General features: G+C 57.3%; 2 protein-coding genes across 4 annotated transcripts in view; both read left to right on the top strand.

The window, feature by feature from the left end:
- Window positions 1–20,371, top strand: part of RADIL (Rap associating with DIL domain) — a 68,188-nt gene that overhangs the window by 14,677 nt on the left and 33,140 nt on the right. The window lies entirely within an intron of this gene.
- Window positions 3,545–7,782, top strand: PAPOLB (poly(A) polymerase beta). The gene has a single exon (XM_002723064.5). It carries the CDS (start codon window positions 3,760–3,762, stop codon window positions 5,647–5,649), a length of 1,890 nt encoding a protein of 629 aa, XP_002723110.3. The 5' UTR covers window positions 3,545–3,759; the 3' UTR covers window positions 5,650–7,782.

Here is a 20,371-nt window from a genome sequence, read left to right as displayed (position 1 = left end):
TGAAAGTCAAAGTTACACAGAGAGAGGAGAGGCAGAGAAAAAGAGAGCTTCCATCCAATGGTTCACTCCCCAATTGGCAGCCATGGCTGGAGCTGTGCTGATCTGAAGCCAGGAGCCAGGTGCTTCTTCTGGGTCTCCTGCACAGGTGCAGGGGCCCAAGGACTTGGGCCATCTTCCACTGCTTTCCCAGGCCATGCAGAGAGCTGGATTGGAAGAGGAGCAGCCGGGACTAGAACCAGCACCCATATGGGATGCTGGTGCTTCAGGCCAGGGCATTAACCCGCTGCACCACAGTGCCAGCTCAAATAAATAAAATCTTAAAAAAAAAAAAAAAGCTGTGGGAATGGATGGCTTATCCAGGCAGTGCTTGCACATGCACTACGAGATGCAGGCTCAGTAGGGAGACTGGTGGACTCCATGCCGGGGTGGGAATGTCCAGCCCGCAGGCCGTGTCAGGCCCGCGAGATCGTTTGGTCCGGCCCCGCCAAGGCAAATGCAGGCAGGACTCGCGATCAGCACGTGTGCAGCAGGCTGACTTTCAGGTTGGTGACTGTGGACGGCCTGCGAATGGCGGTGTGAACATCCAGATGGTCCTTGGGAGCAAGAACCCCTCCTCCGCCCAGCAGGGTCGAGGTGAGGGGGGAGGAAGTCAGCAAGTCTGACAGGCGTAGAGGGTGGCAGGGAGCGTGAGGGGTCACAGGGCTAAGACCGGGCTGCTGGGGCCGCCGGGTTGGTCAGCGAGGATGTCGCCGAAGCCTTCCTGATAGCTCTGGGATAGAGCATGCAAGCCAAATTGCAGTGAGCTGGAAAGCAGGCACTTAAATTTCAAGCCGTATGTGGAGTTGCTTATCCTGGAAAATCCTCCTGTGTGATGTGCCTGGAAGTTCTGCATAAATATAACAAATCACCATCTTCTAGTGCATGACTGGGTACCCCAGAGCATGAAGGAAACCCTGGGGGTGAAGCCCCAAATCCTAGCTGATTAGGAACCGGTGGTTGCCCTGCAGGCGCCCCAGTCTTGGCAACTAATAAAATGAAGTTTAAGTCCCCCAGGAAGCGAGAGCAAGCCCTGGAGCCCTGCAAGGTCAGGAGCTAGAGCTGAGGCCTGCCTGTGGGGCACTACACGAGTAAAGTGGGAAAGGGAGAACCTGCCTCCTGGTCAAGGAGGTGACCAAACCAGCCTAAACTTTGTTTTTGTATAATTGGAGAGACAGAGCTGAGGCAGGTGGAGCAGAGAGCGTGCACCAGCACTCTCCTGTCCGTTGGCTCACTTTCCAAATGCCCATGAAGGTGGCGCTGGGCCAGGCCAAAGCTGAGTCAGGAACTCAATGCGGGCCTCCCCTGTGGGTGCCGGGGACCCAGGCATGTGCGCCATCACTGGGTCCCTCAGGGTCTTGGGTGAGCAGCACGCTGGACTCAGCAGTGGAGTGCAGACTGAGGCCCAGGCGCTCTGGTACGAGATCTGGGCGACCTGACTGGTAGCTTAGCCACCAGGCCAAGCGTCGGCCTGAAGATCGTCTTTCTTGACTTAGGCTCTGGGTGCAGGAAAAAACTAAAGACTTTCCTAGTGTTGAAAACTATACTTTGCCATGCATGTGTTTGGGGTTCAAAATTGTGTTGCCTGTATGCCAGGATAATCCCTAAGGAATTCAGCTCCAGGGTGCATGGTCTGACGGTGCAGGGGTGTGGAGGAGGCTCAGGTGCGGCGTGTGTGGTCCTGATGTGCAGGGGTCTGGGGGAGGCTCAGGTGAGGCGTGCGTGGTCTGACGGTGCAGGGGTGTGGAGGAGGCTCAGGTGCGGCGTGCGTGGTCTGACGGTGCAGGGATGTGGAGGAGGCTCAGGTGCGGCGTGCGTGGTCTGATGGTGCAGGGGTGTGGAGGAGGCTCAGGTGCGGCGTGCATGGTCTGATGGTGCAGGGGTGTGGAGGAGGCTCAGGTGCGGCGTGTGTGGTCCTGATGTGCAGGGGTGTGGAGGAGGCTCAGGTGCGGCGTGCATGGTCTGATGGTGCAGGGGTGTGGAGGAGGCTCAGGTGCGGCGTGTGTGGTCCTGATGTGCAGGGGTGTGGAGGAGGCTCAGGTGCGGCGTGCGTGGTCTGACAGTGCAGGGGTGTGGAGGAGGCTCAGGTGCGGCGTGCATGGTCTGAGCACACAGGGGTGTGGGGGAGGCTCAGGTGCGGCGTGCGTGGTCCTGATGTGCAGGGGTGTGGAGGAGGCTCAGGTGCGGCGTGCGTGGTCTGACGGTGCAGGGGTCTGGGGGAGGCTCAGGTGCGGAGTGGGTGGTCTGATGGTGCAGGGGTGTGGGGGAGGCTCAGGTGCAGTGTGTGTGGTCCTGATGTGCAGGGGTGTGGGGGAGGCTCAGGTGCGGTGTGCGTGGTCTGAAGGTGCAGGGGTGTGGAGGAAGCTCAGGTGCGGCGTGCGTGGTCCTGATGTGCAGGGGTGTGGAGGAGGCTCAGGCGCGGCAACAGGAATCCCGTCTGGGAGGACTGAGCCTGTACACAGCGCCCATGCCTCTCCAGAGACGAGCAGGCGCTGATGTCGCTGTAACCGAGTCCGTGGAAGACGGTGAGCTGTAGAGATAGTTGGTCGAGAGCTTGAGGGCCTGGTCTCGCCGATCAGTGAGGACTACGTACGCTGGACGCGATCTAAGGTAGAAAGGAAACAGGAAGGAGCAGGCGCCATCCGGGAGGCGGGAAGATGTGCGGTCCGCACGGTGCTTGCGGCGGCGCAGGTGGAGCTGATGTGGATGCACAGCGATGCCAGGACGGCGCCGGGAGCCTGCGGGCGTCTAAATGCAGAGCAGTGCAGAGAATCTGCCGAGGATATTCGGGGCCACGGCCGGCACGTCCAGCTCGGGGCGACCTGATGCAGTGGGCGGGCAGCAGGGCCCCAGCTTCCATGAGGACTGCACAGGGCGCGGCGCGGACCCAGGCCAGGGGCTCACACCGTGGAGGGGTCTGAGCCGGGTGCCCCCGAGAGGAAGCACGTCTGAGATCAGGGCAAGCAAAGGAACGCGCGGAGCGGGGCGACCGCGGCCGGCGCAGACGGCCCTGGGACGGAGCGGGGCGACCGCGGCCGGCCCTGGGATCGAGCGGGGCGAACACGTGGCCAGCACCTAGACGGCCCTGGGACGGAGCGGGGCGACCGCGGCCAGTGCAGACGGCCCTGGGACCGAGTGGGGCGACCCCGGCCGGCGCAGACGGCCCTGGGACGGAGCGGGGCAAACGCGGCCAGCGCAGACGGCCCTGGGACCGAGTGGGGTGACCACGTAGCCAGCACAGACGGCCCTGGGACCGAGTGGGGCGACCACGTGGCCAGCACAGACGGCCCTGGGACCGAGTGGGGCGACCGCGGCCGGCGCAGATGGCCCTGGGACCGAGTGGGGCGACCACATGGCCAGCACAGATGGCCGGCCCTGGGACGCAGCCGCACGTGCGGTGGCTGGCCCGCCCCTCCCGCCTGGAGCCCGCGGCCGCCAAGCCCTGGCCGTCTGGCAGGCCCCGCCCATGGGCTCCGCCCCGGGGGCCCGAGGCCGGTGCGCAGGCGCGCGCGTGCGCGGTTGCTCCTGAGCGCCGCCGCCGAGCCCCGGCGCCATGTTGGCACCGAGGGGAAGGAGGCGAAGCGCTTGAGGCCGCGGGCGCGGAGCAGGGTCCACCAGGGCTGGAAGAGCGCCGCCCCTGCCGCCGCCTCGGATCATGCCCCGGGCGGCCGCCGCGGAGGCTGGGGTGGGGGCGGAAGGGCCCTGGCGGGGCCGGCGCTAGCGATGATGCCGTTCCCGGTGCCGGCCCCGGGCGCGCCGGCGCAGGCGCCGCCGGAGAAGCGCTATGGCATCTCGTCGCCGATCAGCCTGGCCGCCCCCAAGGAAACCGACTGCGCGCTCACCCAGAAGCTGATCGAGACCCTGCGGCCCTTCGGCGTGTTCGAGGAGGAGGAGGAGCTGCAGAGCAGGATTTTAATTCTGGAGAAGTTAAATAATCTGGTCAAGGAATGGATACGAGAAATCAGTGAAAGCAGGAGCCTTCCGGAAGCCGTGGTCGAGAGCGTGGGCGGACGGCTGTTCACGTTCGGCTCCTACCGGCTGGGGGTGCACACCAAGGGCGCCGACATCGACGCGCTGTGCGTGGCGCCCAGGCACGTGGATCGCAGCGACTTCTTCACCTCCTTCTACGACAAGCTGAAGCTGCGGGAAGAAGTCAGAGACTTAAGGGCTGTGGAGGAGGCGTTTGTCCCAGTCATAAAACTGTGTTTCGATGGGGTGGAGATCGACATTTTGTTTGCGAGGTTAGCCCTGCAGACCATTCCGGAAGATCTGGACCTGAGAGACGACAGTTTGCTGAAAAACTTAGATATCAGATGCATAAGAAGTCTTAATGGTTGCCGGGTAACTGATGAAATTTTACATCTGGTACCAGACATTGACAACTTCAGGTTAACTCTGAGAGCCATCAAATTGTGGGCCAAATGCCACAATATCTACTCCAATATATTAGGTTTCCTTGGAGGCGTCTCCTGGGCTATGCTGGTGGCGAGAACTTGCCAGCTGTATCCGAATGCAGTGGCATCAACTCTTGTACGTAAGTTTTTCTTGGTGTTCTCTGAATGGGAATGGCCAAACCCGGTGTTGCTGAAAGAGCCCGAGGAGCGGAATCTGAATTTGCCTGTTTGGGACCCCAGAGTGAACCCCAGTGATAGGTACCATCTCATGCCCATAATCACCCCGGCGTATCCCCAGCAGAACTCCACCTACAACGTGTCCGTCTCCACCAGGATGGTCATGATTGAGGAGTTCAAGCAAGGGCTTGCTATCACGCATGAAATTTTGCTGAATAAGGCGGAGTGGTCCAAACTTTTTGAGGCTCCAAGCTTCTTTCAAAAGTACAAGCATTATATTGTACTTTTGGCAAGTGCGCCAACGGAAAAACAACACCTGGAGTGGGTGGGCTTGGTGGAATCCAAGATTCGGATCCTGGTTGGGAGCTTGGAGAAGAATGAATTTATTACGCTGGCACATGTGAATCCACAGTCATTTCCGGCACCCAAGGAGAACCCTGACAAGGAGGAGTTTCGCACGATGTGGGTGATCGGGCTAGTCTTAAAGAAGCCAGAAAACTCTGAAATTCTCAGTATTGACCTCACCTATGATATTCAGTCTTTCACAGATACAGTGTATAGGCAGGCAATCAATAGCAAGACGTTTGAAATGGATATGAAAATTGACGCAATGCATTTGAGAAGAAAAGAACTTCACCAGCTGCTCCCCAATCATGTGCTACAGAAGAAGAAGCACCCTGCTGAGGGCGTCAGGTTGACAGCTGTGAGTGACAGCAGCCTCGGCACCGACAGCGAGAACAGCATGCCCGTGCCTTCGCCCACTGGCCTCGTGACGGGCAGCTGCCCGGGCAGAAGCAGCCCTGCCCCGGCTGTCCTGTCAGTGTCTCTGGGCAGCAGCACGCAGCCCTCTGAGGTCGCCTCGCAACCCCTGAGTCCCAGCGAAGGCGCTGGGGCTGTGCTGAGTGAAGGCGGCCCTCAGACTGCCTCACAACCAAAGCCCACCGTCACCAGAGTCGTTTCTTCAACGTGTCTGGTGAGCCATCCACCCATACCTGCAGGAAGTGCAGCAGCCAGCATCCCTAACCCCATAGTAGGAGTCTAGGGACACTGACCTCACGGGAAAGGAGGGTAGAAACAAGAACACACGAGGAGCAACCCGGGAGAGACAGTTACAGATGAGGTGCAAGTGTTCGGCGGGCAGCTTCTCTGTCGGCCTCTCAGGAAACGTCCAGCACAGATTTCCCTCCATCCCTGGTCCTGCCAGTCAGACAGGTGGACTGGAGAGAGACGACTGCCAGCTCAGCCTGCTGTCTTCACATCCCAGAGAAGGAGAAGGAGGCCGGCAGACGGCTCAGCGCGGACTCAGAGCAGACTTGGGCTCCTCTGGTTGCTTCGTTCATGGGCTGATCTGGGTCGGGACTCCAGGTTGGTAAGTGAAGCTGGGAGTGCTGTCACTTAGCACCCGCAGAAGGTGCATCCACTCCCGCAGAGGACTGCCGCCCTTGAAGAAGAGAAAACCTCCAGCTGTATTTACATCCACGACTGACATCTGGACTGCATTTATGCTTGATGCATTGTTGGGAGAATTGCCAGTCTAACCAACAGAATTCTTTATGCCAGTGATGCACTTTAGAACTAATTTTAGATTTTTCAACTTGATGAATTTCAGTTCTTTCCTGAAGAGGTTTTTATCACAATCTTAAAGTTAGGTACCCTTACATAGCAGTGTACCATACATCAGAGAAAGCATTAAGTGTTATCTAGCTCAGTGCCTGTGAGAGAGCTGTCACCCTCTGAAAGGCAATGTCCACTCCAAGGGTAGACATTTGACATCAAAACAGTGACTAGTAAAGCTTTGGTTTTCATGGGACATGGTCACGATGTGATACATTGGTTTTATCTGTGAAATTATTATAGAGACTGTATAATCAGTGATCAGACATTTTCTTGGAGCTAACAAAGCCTGCCTACTCTCTGTCCTCAATCATTTGTCCTAACACAAAAGAAGCTTTTTGCCTCCCCTGTCTGTTTTCTTTGCTTGTATGCACAAGGGATGTGCTTGTATGTTGTCTCATTAAAAACGGGATACTAGTATTTTCTAAACCATGATGTGAAACTCAGACTCTTGTGGTCATGGGGCACAAAGCACCAGATCTGGGTTGCATGGCCAGTACTTCAGTGAAGCCTTGCTAATACGGTGCCCTTGAGACCCAGTACTGCCCTTAGGTGGCCGTTTGGTTTCCATAGATGGGGATTTGTGTACATTCCATAGAATATGACCTGCCTATAGAGAAGTCCAATTCTGAAAATATAGGCAAAAAAGGCATTTTCTCCAAGAATGTCAAACCAGTGTTTATTTTAAAGTGACCTGCCAGAATCCGTCAGTAAATGTTACGTGTAGAGACAGGAAAAGCTTGGGCAAGCACATCCCGTCCAGCTGGCTTTCTCTGCTTTTGATTAGTCCTGCCGAAGATGAGGAATACTTTTCTTTAGATTCACAGGAGGAGCCCTCACGGTGAAGCGCCAGGAGTCTGCGTGTAGGGAACACGAGGGACAGCGGGTGAGAGCCTGCCGTGTTCTGTCTGCGTCCTGTCCAACCCCGGCATGCCCAGTGGGCGGTCGGTGAGACTGCTTCTGGCTCCGCCTCTTCTCCCCCCTTCCCAGCTGCCTTCCTTTCCACCGCACATGTGGTTTTCACGTTAAGCTGCAGTTAAACTTTAGACTATCGTTTTAGATGAATTTTCCAAGTTGGAGTAGTCTGTTTCCTTGTAGGCAGTGAGCGGGTGAGACCTGCTCTCCCCGCCGCACTCGTGTCTGCTACGCAGCGTTTCTGCGTCCTGCTGCTCTGTGCACGCGCCCTGCCATTCACCACCATAACACATCTAGCTGTGCACGGGCTCTGTGCGGACCAGCTAGCTGTGGGTTTAGGTTGAACTTGCCAGGCACCAATGTAGTCTTGTCATTTTGTTTACATATTTGGAAAAACGTTAGTTTATTAAATGTTTCATGTTACTACCTTCTTTTCCCAAGCTGGAAACTTGGGAGCTTTTAATTTTAGTTTTGATTCCTTGAATATTAGACTATTTTTTCCATATGATGTACGTAGTGCCTTATGACTGAAGTTTGCTTTGTTAACTGGTATCTGTACTCCTTGTATTTTCAAGTGCTATTTTGAAAACAGATGATGTATTTCTCCATTAAAAACACAATAAAAAGTGGCAAAGTGAAGCTAAAATACTGGCCAATATTAACGTTTAAATCTGAGGATGAGAATTGAGCTGTTACTTTTGCTGGAGGAGAGTGGAGATACTGAGGAGCGTTCTGACTTAGAATTCACATTAGAATGTCCGGGGAAACGGAAAGGTTAAGTTCCAAGTTAGTAGGGGTGAGAGATGGAGTCGGCGGCTTAATCCAGAAGAAAGGGTGAGAAGCACAGAAGAGGTGGGACCCAAAGCAAATGCAACCCTAGGCGATGGAAATGAAGCATGGGTCACTACTGCAGGAAGTGGACGTCACTTGCTGACCCAAGGACACGGACAGCTAGAGCCCTTGGAGGAAGGAGGTCCAGCTTGGGCGGGAAGCCTGGGGGAGAGATGCTAATGAAGTTGGTTTAGTGACAGTATCATTCAAACACATTTCACAGCAGAAGGAAGTGGCAGGGGCCAGCGGGGCGGCTGCTGCTGGTGCGCCAGGAACATGGAATGATCTAAAGTATCCTTAAGGCAGCAAGGCCGAGATGGACGGAATTGCCACCGTGACTGTCGTGGGCTCAAGAGCAGCGCTCTGAGCGGAGACGGAAGGGCGACGGTCGCTGAACACCCTCTGCTGGAATGGCTGGCGAGCTTTCTCTGCCAAGTGCTCATACTAAGCCTTTGCAGCCGTGTGAGGCGGATGACTGCCCCGTCGTGGAGTGCGGTGTAGCCGCAGATGGCCGGGGCTGGACGTGTCGCCTGTCCTGCCGCTTGCCATCAGCGGCCAGTGGTAGACATTTGTTGTGGCACACTGCACATTTCCCTCAAATTGGGAAGCGCACGTTATTCTCAAGTACGTATTGAGAGTGTACACACAGGCCCTTGAGGCCACGTCAGAAGGTAGTTCATGGAGTGTGTACTCACTGCAGGACAGTGGACGTGGCACAGAGAAGCTGAGGCTGTGAAGGAAGCGATGGACGTGGTTAGAAGATTCTGTCAGGTGGTGAAGTGCTGCAGAACAGGCGCCATGGCCGTGTGGTGGGTCACTGCTCAGCCACGGCAAGGCGCCAGCACCGAGGGGAGGCGGCCTGCGCGGAGTCACAACGGCCCCTGTCTCCTGGGGGAAGGAAAGTGAGGGGCCTGGGGAGAGAAGCGTAGGGCTGGGAGGGCCCCTAGAGGGGTTTGGGACACCCCCTTCCCCAGGAAGGCCTTGCTGGTGCCTGGGTTTCCAAGGAGTGGGCAGCGGGGGAAGCTGGCTGTGGTGGTCAGAGCCTGCAGGAGCAGGGACGGGCTGTCGTAGCTGGTGACCGTGCTGTGTATCTGACGCCTTCTGGTGTTGGATAGAAACTGTTGGGGGTTGAACTTAGTCCCCTCAAAATCTTGAGTTGTAGCCCACACCCCCAGTATCTTAGAATGTCGGTGAGTTGGGAGGCAGGGCCTTTAAGGGCAGTTAGGTGACGATGAGGTCCTGTGGGCGGGCAGTAACCCTCGGTGAGCAGAGGAGGTGGGACACAGACACACGCTGCAGGAACACACGGGGGCCCCCTGGGGTCCCAGCCTCCAGAGGTGTCAGGCCGCGCGGCCTGCAGTGTGGTGTTGCACAGCCCCAGGAGGCCCGTTCCTTTCTCAGTGCCTGTCCTCGTGGTCCGTCGCTGATGACGAGGAGATGCAGAGCGAGGTCACAGTCCAGACGCCGCAGGGATGACTCAGTGAGTCTGAGAAGAGGCTTCGAGGACTAGAACCAGAATCACTGAGAGGCTGGGGAGCGGGAGGAGCTGGTGTGGTCTTGGCGGGGTGTTAGGGGTGGAGACGTGGCCCAGCAGGAGGATTGTGAGTGCCAGACACAGCCCCTCAGGGAGTGGGTCTCCCTCCCTCCCTCCCCCCACCTTTTAAAAAGACTCATTTAAGACCTTTCTTTCTGTCTCTCCCTCTCACTAACTCTGTCAAATAAATTTTAAAAAAAATTTAAAAAAGATTTATTTATTTATTCAAAAGGCAGAATTGAAGCGAGGCAGAGAGAGAAAGAAGTCTTCCATCCACTAGGTCACTCCCCAAATGGCCACCATGGCAGGAGCACACTGCCCGTTGTTGGCCACGTTCCACTCCAAGATTGTGGAGTCACCTCCGCGCCTCGGACGAGGCCGCACCGTCTCCCCTTGCTGGAGTCGGGAGGCTCTGTCTCCACCTGTGCCTGGCTGACAAATGGCACAAGCACCCTAGCTCCTCAGTTACCTATTGTCTTAATTAGGCCTGCAGCCTTGCTTCCTGGGTGTGACTCTAGTTAGTACGTGCAGGGCCATTCTTCATCACCGAAACAAGGCTCTTCAGTACTTTAAAGCAATGATTTTTCCCCACTGAAAAAACAGACCCTTTCTATTTTAAACATTTATTTCAGAGGGTTTGCTATACAATTGCTTGAGTCCCCACCCCCACCCCATGAGATAAACTCAGAATTTCTGTTTGAAAGGATTTTTCTCACTGCTTTTTTAAAGTGCTACAGCATTCAAAAAAGCAGTTCTTTGAGCCAGCATCTGAGATGTTTAGAAGGGGTCACAAAAATAATCTATAGAATTAGATGTCTAAAAATAGAAAAAAGAACACTTAAAAAATGCTCACTTAGGGGTGGGCATTGTGGCATAGCAGGTGTAGCCACCGCCTGCAACGTTGGCATCCCATATGAATGCTGGTTTGAGTCCCGGCTGCTTCGCTTCTGATCCAGCTCCCTGCTAACGCACTGGGGAAGCAGCAGCGGCTGGCCCAAGTCTGTGGGCCCTGCACCGATGTGGGAGACTTGGAAGAAGCTCCCGGCTTTGGACTGGCCCAGCCCTGGCCATTGTGGACATTTGGAGAGTGAACCAGTGGATGGAAGACCCCTCTCTCTGCCTCTGCCTCTGCCTCTCTGTAAGTCTGCCTTTCAAATAAGTAAGATAAATATATTTTTGAAAATTGCTCACTTGGACAGTTCCTGAGTCGAGGTCGTGTTCATCTGTGAAAAAGCTGTTTCAGGGTGGAAATCCTGTAGAACGGCAGCTCCTGGCGGTGGACTTGACCATGAAGATGCCCGGGCCCTGTGTGGATGGATGGCAGGATACATGCCACTCTGTTGGCCCATTCTGGAGTACGTCCTGCCTGGCTTGTGGAGATGTGAAGATAAGATCCCTGTTAGACCAAGCCTCTTCATTCTCTGAAATCGATTGTCTTCATCTGATTCTCATTACTTTTTAAAACGAATAATCAAAAACGTTCCTTGCAACATCACACTTCCACGCACGTCGTTGTGGCCCGTGGATATGCAGGAGCCCCACGTGGAAGGGAATGACTCCCTGGGCGGTGTAGCAGTGAGTCCATGCATGGCCGGGAAGCGGGGAGAAGGACCCTCGCTGGATCCACGAGCGGCACGCCAGAGGGGGCCCCCCAAAGGGCGTGTGCTCTCCACAGCCCCCTCCTCCCAGACCCCTGACGGGGTGTGCTCCCCATAGCACCCCTCCTCCCAGACCCTTGATGGGGTGTGCTCCCCACAGCGCCCTCCTCCCAGACCCCTGACGGGGTGTGCTCCCCATAGCACCCCTCCTCCCAGACCCTTGATGGGGTGTGCTCCCCACAGCGCCCTCCTCCCAGCCCCCTGACGGGGTGTGCTCCCCACAGCCCCCTCCTCCCAGACCCCTGACGGGTGTGCTCCCCACAGCCCCCCCCAGCCCCCTGACAGGGTGTGCTCCCCACAGCCCCCCTCCTCCCAGCCCCCTGACGGGTGTGCTCTCCACAGCCCCCCTCCTCCCAGCCCCCTGACGGGTGTGCTCTCCTCAGCCCCCCAGCCCCCTGACGGGATGTGCTCCCCACAGCCCCCTCCTCCCAGCCCCCTGACGGGTGTGCTCCCCACAGCCCCCCTCCTCCCAGCCCCCTGACGGGTGTGCTCCCCCCAGTCCCCCCCAGACCCCTGACGGGGTGTGCTCCCCACAGCCCCCCTCCTCCCAGACCCAACGGGTGTGCTCCCCACAGCCCCCCTCCTCCCAGCCCCCTGATGGGGTGTGCTCCCCATAGTACCCCTCCTCCCAGCCCCCTGACGGGGTGTGCTCCCCACAGCCCCCCTCCTCCCAGCCCCCTGACGGGGTGTGCTCCCCACAGCCCCCCTCCTCCCAGACCCCTGACGGGGTGTGCTCCCCACAGCCCCCCTCCTCCCAGCCCCCTGACGGGGTGTGCTCCCCACAGCCCCCCTCCTCCCAGCCCCCTGACGGGTGTGCTCCCCACAGCCCCCCTCCTCCCAGACCCCTGACTGGTGTGCTCCCCACAGTCCCCCTCCTCCCAGCCCCCTGACGGGGTGTGCTCCCCACAGTCCCCCTCCTCCCAGCCCCCTGACAGGTGTGCTCCCCACAGCCCCCCTCCTCCCAGGCCCTGACGGGGTGTGCTCTCCACAGCCCCCTCCTCCCAGCCCCCTGACGGGGTGTGCTCTCCACAGCCCCCTCCTCCCAGCCCCCTGATGGGGTGTGCTCCCCACAGCCCCCCTCCTCCCAGCCCCCTGACGGGTGTGCTCTCCACAGCCCCCCCCCCCGCCCCCTGACGGGTGTGCTCTCCACAGCGCCCTCCTCCCAGCCCCCTGATGGGGTGTGCTCCCCATAGTACCCCTCCTCCCAGCCCCCTGACGGGGTGTGCTCCCCACAGCCCCCCTCCTCCCAGCCCCCTGACGGGTGTGCTCTCCACAGCCTCCTCCCAGCCCCCTGACGGGTGTGCTCTCCACAGCGCCCTCCTCCCAGACCCCTGACTGGTGTGCTCCCCACAGCCCCCCTCCTCCCAGACCCCTGACGGGTGTGCTCCCCACAGCCCCCCCCAGCCCCCTGACAGGGTGTGCTCCCCACAGCCCCCCTCCTCCCAGCCCCCTGACGGGTGTGCTCCCCACAGCCCCCCTCCTCCCAGCCCCCTGACGGGTGTGCTCTCCTCAGCCCCCCAGCCCCCTGACGGGATGTGCTCCCCACAGCCCCCTCCTCCCAGCCCCCTGACGGGTGTGCTCCCCACAGCCCCCCTCCTCCCAGCCCCCTGACGGGTGTGCTCCCCCCAGTCCCCCCCAGACCCCTGACGGGGTGTGCTCCCCACAGCCCCCCTCCTCCCAGACCCAACGGGTGTGCTCCCCACAGCCCCCCTCCTCCCAGCCCCCTGATGGGGTGTGCTCCCCATAGTACCCCTCCTCCCAGCCCCCTGACGGGGTGTGCTCCCCACAGCCCCCCTCCTCCCAGCCCCCTGACGGGGTGTGCTCCCCACAGCCCCCCTCCTCCCAGACCCCTGACGGGGTGTGCTCCCCACAGCCCCCCTCCTCCCAGCCCCCTGACGGGGTGTGCTCCCCACAGCCCCCCTCCTCCCAGACCCCTGACGGGGTGTGCTCCCCACAGTCCCCCTCCTCCCAGCCCCCTGACGGGGTGTGCTCCCCACAGTCCCCCTCCTCCCAGCCCCCTGACAGGTGTGCTCCCCACAGCCCCCCTCCTCCCAGCCCCCTGACGGGGTGTGCTCTCCACAGCCCCCTCCTCCCAGCCCCCTGACGGGGTGTGCTCTCCACAGCCCCCTCCTCCCAGCCCCCTGATGGGGTGTGCTCCCCACAGCCCCCCTCCTCCCAGCCCCCTGACGGGTGTGCTCTCCACAGCCCCCCCCCCGCCCCCTGACGGGTGTGCTCTCCACAGCGCCCTCCTCCCAGCCCCCTGATGGGGTGTGCTCCCCATAGTACCCCTCCTCCCAGCCCCCTGACGGGGTGTGCTCTCCACAGCCCCCCTCCTCCCAGCCCCCTGACGGGTGTGCTCTCCACAGCCTCCTCCCAGCCCCCTGACGGGTGTGCTCTCCACAGCGCCCTCCTCCCAGACCCCTGACTGGTGTGCTCCCCACAGCCCCCCTCCTCCCAGCCCCCTGACGGGGTGTGCTCCCCACAGCCCCCCTCCTCCCAGCCCCCTGACGGGTGTGCTCTCCACAGCCTCCTCCCAGCCCCCCCCAGCCCCCTGACGGGGTGTGCTCTCCACAGCCCCCCCCCCAGACCCCTGACTGGTGTGCTCCCCACAGCCCCCCTCCTCCCAGCCCCCTGACTGGTGTGCTCCCCACAGCCTCCTCCTCCCAGACCCCTAACTGGTGTGCTCCCCACAGCTTCCTCCCAGCCCCCTGACGGGTGTGCTCTCCACAGCCCCCCCCCCAGCCCCCTGACGGGTGTGCTCTCCACAGCGCCCTCCTCCCAGACCCCTGACGGGGTGTGCTCCCCACAGCCCCCCTCCTCCCAGACCCCTGACGGGGTGTGCTCTCCACAGTCCCCTCCTCCCAGCCCCTGACGGGTGTGCTCTCCACAGCCTCCTCCCAGCCCCCTGACGGGTGTGCTCTCCACAGCGCCCTCCTCCCAGACCCCTGACTGGTGTGCTCCCCACAGCCCCCCTCCTCCCAGCCCCCTGATGGGGTGTGCTCCCCACAGCCCCCCTCCTCCCAGACCCCTGACGGGTGTGCTCTCCACAGCCTCCTCCCAGCCCCCCCCCAGCCCCCTGACGGGGTGTGCTCTCCACAGCCCCCCTCCTCCCAGACCCCTGACTGGTGTGCTCCCCACAGCCTCCTCCTCCCAGACCCCTGACTGGTGTGCTCCCCACAGCCTCCTCCCAGCCCCCTGACGGGTGTGTTCTCCACAGCCCCCCCCCCCAGCCCCCTGACGGGTGTGCTCTCCACAGCGCCCTCCTCCCAGACCCCTGACGGGGTGTGCTCCCCACAGCCCCCCTCCTCCCAGACCCCTGACGGGGTGTGCTCTCCACAGTCCCCTCCTCCCAGCCCCTGACGGGTGTGCTCTCCACAGCCTCCTCCCAGCCCCCTGACGGGTGTGCTCCCCACAGCCTCCTCCTCCCAGACCCCTGACTGGTGTGCTCCCCACAGCCTCCTCCCAGCCCCCTGACGGGTGTGTTCTCCACAGCCCCCCCCCCCAGCCCCCTGACGGGTGTGCTCTCCACAGCGCCCTCCTCCCAGACCCCTGACGGGGTGTGCTCCCCACAGCCCCCCTCCTCCCAGACCCCTGACGGGGTGTGCTCTCCACAGTCCCCTCCTCCAAGCCCCCCTCCCAGACCTGCTGGGCTTTCCTGCAAGCTACCTGCTGTCGCGTTCCACCTGCTTAGGCCTGGCTGCCACCTGGTAGCTGAAAGGGATTCGTAGAGGGATCTCCCAGAGCCGACCTGACGCCTCCCGGCTCCCGTGACAGAACCCAGCAGCCAAGGGAGAACGCGAGGACAGAGCCTTCATGCTCATGGCAACCAAGTGCAGCACCTGTCAGTTTGGAAAATAAGGCGCAGTGTTGGATTTTAGAACGTGTCATTTTTATCTATTTCTACATAACGCTATGTAGAAGTCTTTGTACAGAAATGCTCCGTCCTTCCTGACTCTGTAGAGTAGCCATTGAAAAGTGGGATTCCTGGGTGGAGGGGTGAAGACATTCTGGGGTCTGGACTCAGCACATTTATCAAGGATTTGTTTATTTGAAAGGTAGAGTGGCAGAGAGGTCTTCCATCTGCTGGTTCCCTCTTCAGATGGCTGCCATGGCTGGGGATGGTCCAGGACAAAGCCAGGAGCCTGGAACCCATCCTGGTCTCCCACATGGGTGGCAGGGACCTAGGTGCTTGGGCCATCTCCTGCTGCACCTCGTGCAGATGACCGGGGAACTGGATTGGCACTCCGCTACGGGGTGCCGGCTGTGCCAGCTGTGTGGGTGGTAGGTTCCCCTGTTGCGCCACAGCGCCGGCCCCTTTTAAATGCTTTAGAGTGCTTCACGTAGCTGAACTGATCAGTTCTTTTCTTTATGACTAATACTTTGGATTGTGTTTTGTGGGTCCTTTTTAAGTAGTCCGTCCTGTTTCCAAGGTTAAAGAGATGCCTCTTGTGTTCTCTTCAAAGTCTTAATAGTTTTTCTTCTCATATTTGAGTCTTTAAAGCCTGATTGGTTTTTGAGGTGAAATCCTTGTAACGAAGTTGCCCATCTTTAGATAGACAGTTCAGTGGCATTTGGTGGCCCTACGACGCCGTGCACCCACCACCGCCAGCTCGTTCCCAAGCACAGTCGTCGCCTGGAGAGGAGACCCCAGGCCTGTCCCGCAGCCTGCCCCTCTCCCTGCAGCCCCCCGTCTCTGGGGCTGCTCTGCCCTGGTGCGTCACACGGGGCGTGCTGTCTGCCTCTGGTTTCTCTCACTTGTCATGGTGTTCATTCGTCTCTGCTGTAACACTTGAGTGCGTCCTTGCTTTTAGTGGCTGAAAACACGGCCCTGTGCGGGTGTCCTGCATGTTTTATCTGCTCAGGTGACGCTCCGGGCGGCCTCCGCTCTGGAGCTGGTAGGAAGCACGCTGCTTGAACGCTGACGCGCACGTTTTTGTGCGGATGTGGGTTTTCAGAGCTTGGAAGGCAAGTGGTCGCGCTGCCCCACGTTGCTGAGGAGCTGGCCGACTGCTCCTCCCCAGCCTCACGCACGCTTGCTGTTTGCCATTTTCCCCTCTGGTTGCTGCTGTCCGAGGGTCCTGGAGGGTGCGCGGTGGCCTCCCCTGGGCTGTGCGTTGCCCGGACGATGGAGGACGTGCCTGTTGCCCATTTGTGTGTTGTGGCAGAAATGTCTGTTTATTGTTGTTGTTTAAATATTCTGGATACAAGTCCCTTGTCGGATATGGGATTTGCAAATATTTTCTCCCCTTCTCTGTCTTTTCACTCTCTGATGGTGTCCTTTGAAGCACAAAAGCTTTTAATCTTTATCCAGTCCAGTTTACGCCCTTGTATCCGACACCCATTGCCTACCCCGCACTGTGAAGTCAGGCGCCTACTGTTCTAGTCTTAGCGGTGGAGCGCTCTGACTTAGGTCTGTGATGCGCTCTGAGTTAGCCTTCTTGAGGGGTCCAGTTGCTTTCCCACACGATGCCCAGCGGCTCCTGCACCGTTTGCTTCTCCCCACTGAGCGTTCTTGGCGTCCTTGTTAAAAGTCGGCTGGCCGTAGCTAACCGTAAGGGCTGGTTTCCCTGCTCTCGGGGCTGTCCCGTCGCTCTTTGTGTCTGCGTTTGTTCCAGTACCATGCCATTTTGATCAGTGTGGCTCCGTGGTAAGGTTTGCAGGTGGGTGCTGTAAGTACTCCCAACTTTGTTCTCTTTCAAGTTTATGTAGGTTATTTGTGTCTCTTGCTTCCATGTGAATTTTCAGATATATGTTACTATTTCTGGAAAAAAAAAAAAGGTGCCATGTTGATTGTGTTGTATGTTGTATTCAATCTGTAGATCACTTGGAGTTTTGCCAATTATTAGGTCTTACAATCCATAAACACACGATGTCTTTTCATTTATTTAAGCCTTATAAAAATTTTTTGACAGGCAGAGTTAGTGAGAGAAAGAGACAGGGAGAAAGGTCTTCCTTTTTCTGTTGGTTCACCCCCCAAGTGACCACTATGGCCGGTGCGCTGTGCCGATCTGAAGCCAGGAGCCAGGTGCTTCCTCCTGGTCTCCCATGGGGTGCAGGACCCATGGACCTGGGCCATCCTCCACTGCCTTCCCGGGCCACAGCAGAGAGCTGGACTGGAAGAGGGGCAACTGGGACAGAATCCAGTGCCCCAACTAGAACTAGAACCCAGGGTGCCAGCGCCGCAGGCGGAAGATTAGCCTAGTGAGCTGTGGCGCCGGCCCCCTTATAAAAATTAAAAAAAAAAAGATTTATTTATTTGAAAAACTGAGCTATAGAAAGGCAGGTGGGGTGGGGGAGAGATAGATAGATATTGATCTTCCGGGGCTGGCGCTGTGGCGTAGCAAGTAAAGCTGCTGCCTGCAGTGCTGGCATCCCAGGTGGGTGCCGGTTCGAGTGCCGGCTGCTCCACTTCCGGTCCAGCTCTCTGCTATGGCTTGGGAGAGCAGTAGAAGATGGCCCAAGTCCTTGGACCCCCTGTACTACGTGGGAGACCACGAAGAAGCTCCTGGCTCCTGGCTTCGGATCGGCACAGTTCTGGCCGTTGTGGCCAATTGGGGAGTGAACCAGTGGATGGAAGACCTCTCTCTCTTTCTTTCTCTCTCTCTGCCTCTCCTTCTCTCTCTGTATAACTCTGACTTTCAAATAAATAAATCTTTAAAAAAGAAAAGAAAAATGAAAAAAAGATATTGATCTTCCATCTGCTGGTTTACTCTCCAGATGGCCACAATGACCAGAGCTGGGCCAGTCCGAAGCCAGGAGCCAGGAGCTTCTTCGGGTCTCCCACGCAGGTGGAGCCCAAGGACTTGGACCGTCTTCTGCTGCTTTCCCAGGCCACAGCAGAGAGCGGGATCAGAGGTGGAGCAACTGGGACTTGAACTGGTGCCCATATGGGATGCCAGCACTGCAGGGAGCAGCTTTACCCACTCGCTATAGCACTGGCCCCATAAAACTTCTTGCAACAGTGTTTTGTAGTTTTCAGGATACAATTCATGTACCTTGGTTAAATGTATTCCAAAATATTTTATTCATTTTGATACTCCAGTGAATGGACTTTTTAAAAATTTCATTTTTGGAGTATTCATTGCTAGTGTATAGAAATACCACTGAGAGGCTAGGCATTTGGCACAGGAGTTAAGTGGCTGCTTGGGATTCCCATATCAAGAGTGCTTTGGTTCTTTGTTTCTATTTAAAAGAATTAGGGGCTGGTGCTGTGGCACAGCAGGTTAAAGCCCTGGCCTGAAGTGCCGGCGTCCCATATGGGCGCTGGTTCTAGTCCTGGCTTCTCCTCTCCCGATCCAGCTCTCTGCTGTGGCCTAGGAAAGCAGTAGAAGATGGCCCAAGTCCATGGGTCCCTGCACCCACGTGGGAGACCCAGAAGAAGTTCCTGGCTCCTGGCTTTGGATTGGCGCAGCTCTGGCTGTTGCAGCCATCTGGGGAGTGAACCAGTGGATGGGAAACCTCTCTCTCTGTCTCTCCCTCTCTCTGTAACTCTGTCTTTCAAATAAATAAAAAAAGCTTTTTTAAAAACTATTTAAAAAAATAAAAAGAATTAATAATTTATTTGAAAGGCAGAGTTGCAGAGAGAGAGAGAGAGAGAGAGAGAGAGAGAGAGAGACCATCCATCTGCTGGCTCACTCCCCAAATGGCTGCAACAGCCTGGGCCAGGCCAAAACTTCCTCCAGGTCTCCTACATGGGTGCAGGCGCTCAAGGACTTGGACCATCCTCTGCTGCTTTCCCAGGTATGTTAACAGGGAGCTGGATCAGAAATGGAGCTGCTGGGACTCTAACTGGCACCCATCTGGGACGCTAGTGTCACAGGAGGCGGCTTTACCTGCTATGTCATAGCACCAGCCCCATGTCTGGTTCTGATCCAGCTTCCTGCCAGTGTACACCCTGGGAGATTGATTCAAGAACTTGGGTCCCTACCACCCCCCGCGGAGACCCAGATTGAGTTCCAGTCCGGCTGTTGTGGGTATTTGGGGAATGAACCGATGGATGGAAGCGCTCTCCATCTTTCTCTCTGTTTCTCAGCCTTTCGTTCTCCAAGTGCTTGGAAGCTGGGGAGAGTCCAGTTCTCCCACATGAGCGCCAGGGACTCAGCTGCTCCCCAGGGTGTGTGTGAGTAGGATGGTGCGATCAGGAGCAGATCCAGGACTCAAACCCAGCCCCTCTGATGGGGGTATGGGCGTCCCCACCTGCCGGCTCCCCTGTTGCACCAGAGCACCCGCCCGCCTACAAGAGTTGATTTTTGCATGAAAATCTTCCATCTGGTGACTTCCTGGAGTTGTTACTAGCACTGATTGCTTTTAGTGGATTCTGTAGAATTCTCTCTGTAAAATCCTGTCGTCTGTGAATGGGTAGTTTTTCTGCAGAAGTTGTGATTGCTATGCCCTTTCCTTCTTTTTCTGGCCTTCCTGCCGTGGATAGGACGTGCAGTAGAGTCTGACGAGGGTGACGGGAGGCGACTGCTGTCTCGGTGCTGTCTCAGGAGGAAAGCAGCCGTTCTTTCCCGTGAAGTCTGATGCTGGGTGTGGGTCTTGTAGTTGCTTTGTCATGTTGAGGAATTTCCCTTCTATTACCAGTGTGTTGGTTGTTGATTTTTTTTTTAAGTCATGTGAGAGTGTTGGAATGTACAAATGGGACCTTGGCCATTATTCTATTAATATGGGGTCTCCCATCAGTTAATGTTTGTATGTGAAACCGGCTTTGTGTTCCTGAGATACGCCAGACTTGGCTGTGCTGAATAATCCTTTTGATTTGTTACAGGGTTTGGTTGCTAGTGTGTGTCTGGGATTTGTTGGTCCGTGTTCGTGAGTGTCGGTGGCCGTCTTGTGATGTCTGTGTCTCACCTCAGTAGCACAGCAGTGCTGGCCTTGCAGAGTTGTGAAGCCCCCCCTTCTGTTTGGTATAACTGAAAGTCCATGAGCTCAGCTATTGGGTTATTATTTTAATCTCATTTATGAACTTACAAACCTTCCACGTATTCAGTCATATTGTCATATTGTTAGCAAATATCTTTTTTTTTTTTTTTTTTTTTTTTTTTTTTTGCAGCCCTTAGGTCTTTTTCTTACTTGTCTGTGACTCCGGTTCAGTGTGTGAGTGAAATAGTGGTTGGCACCTTTGTCTTACTCTTGATCTCACAGGCATGGGTTTCAACAGTTTATCATTGTAGGTTTTTTTTTTTTAAGTTACTTTATGAATGATTAGGAAG

This window comes from Oryctolagus cuniculus, chromosome 19, assembly GCF_964237555.1.
Source record: "Oryctolagus cuniculus chromosome 19, mOryCun1.1, whole genome shotgun sequence".
NCBI classification, from domain to species: domain Eukaryota; kingdom Metazoa; phylum Chordata; class Mammalia; order Lagomorpha; family Leporidae; genus Oryctolagus; species Oryctolagus cuniculus.
Note: the sequence above shows the minus strand (reverse complement) of the source record. Positions and strands in the feature narration are given on the sequence as shown.

What these genes read in the sequence shown, in the direction of transcription:
- PAPOLB (XM_002723064.5), top strand. Translation starts at nt 3,760, where the DNA reads ATGATGCCGTTCCCGGTGCCGGCCCCGGGCGCGCCGGCGCAGGCGCCG.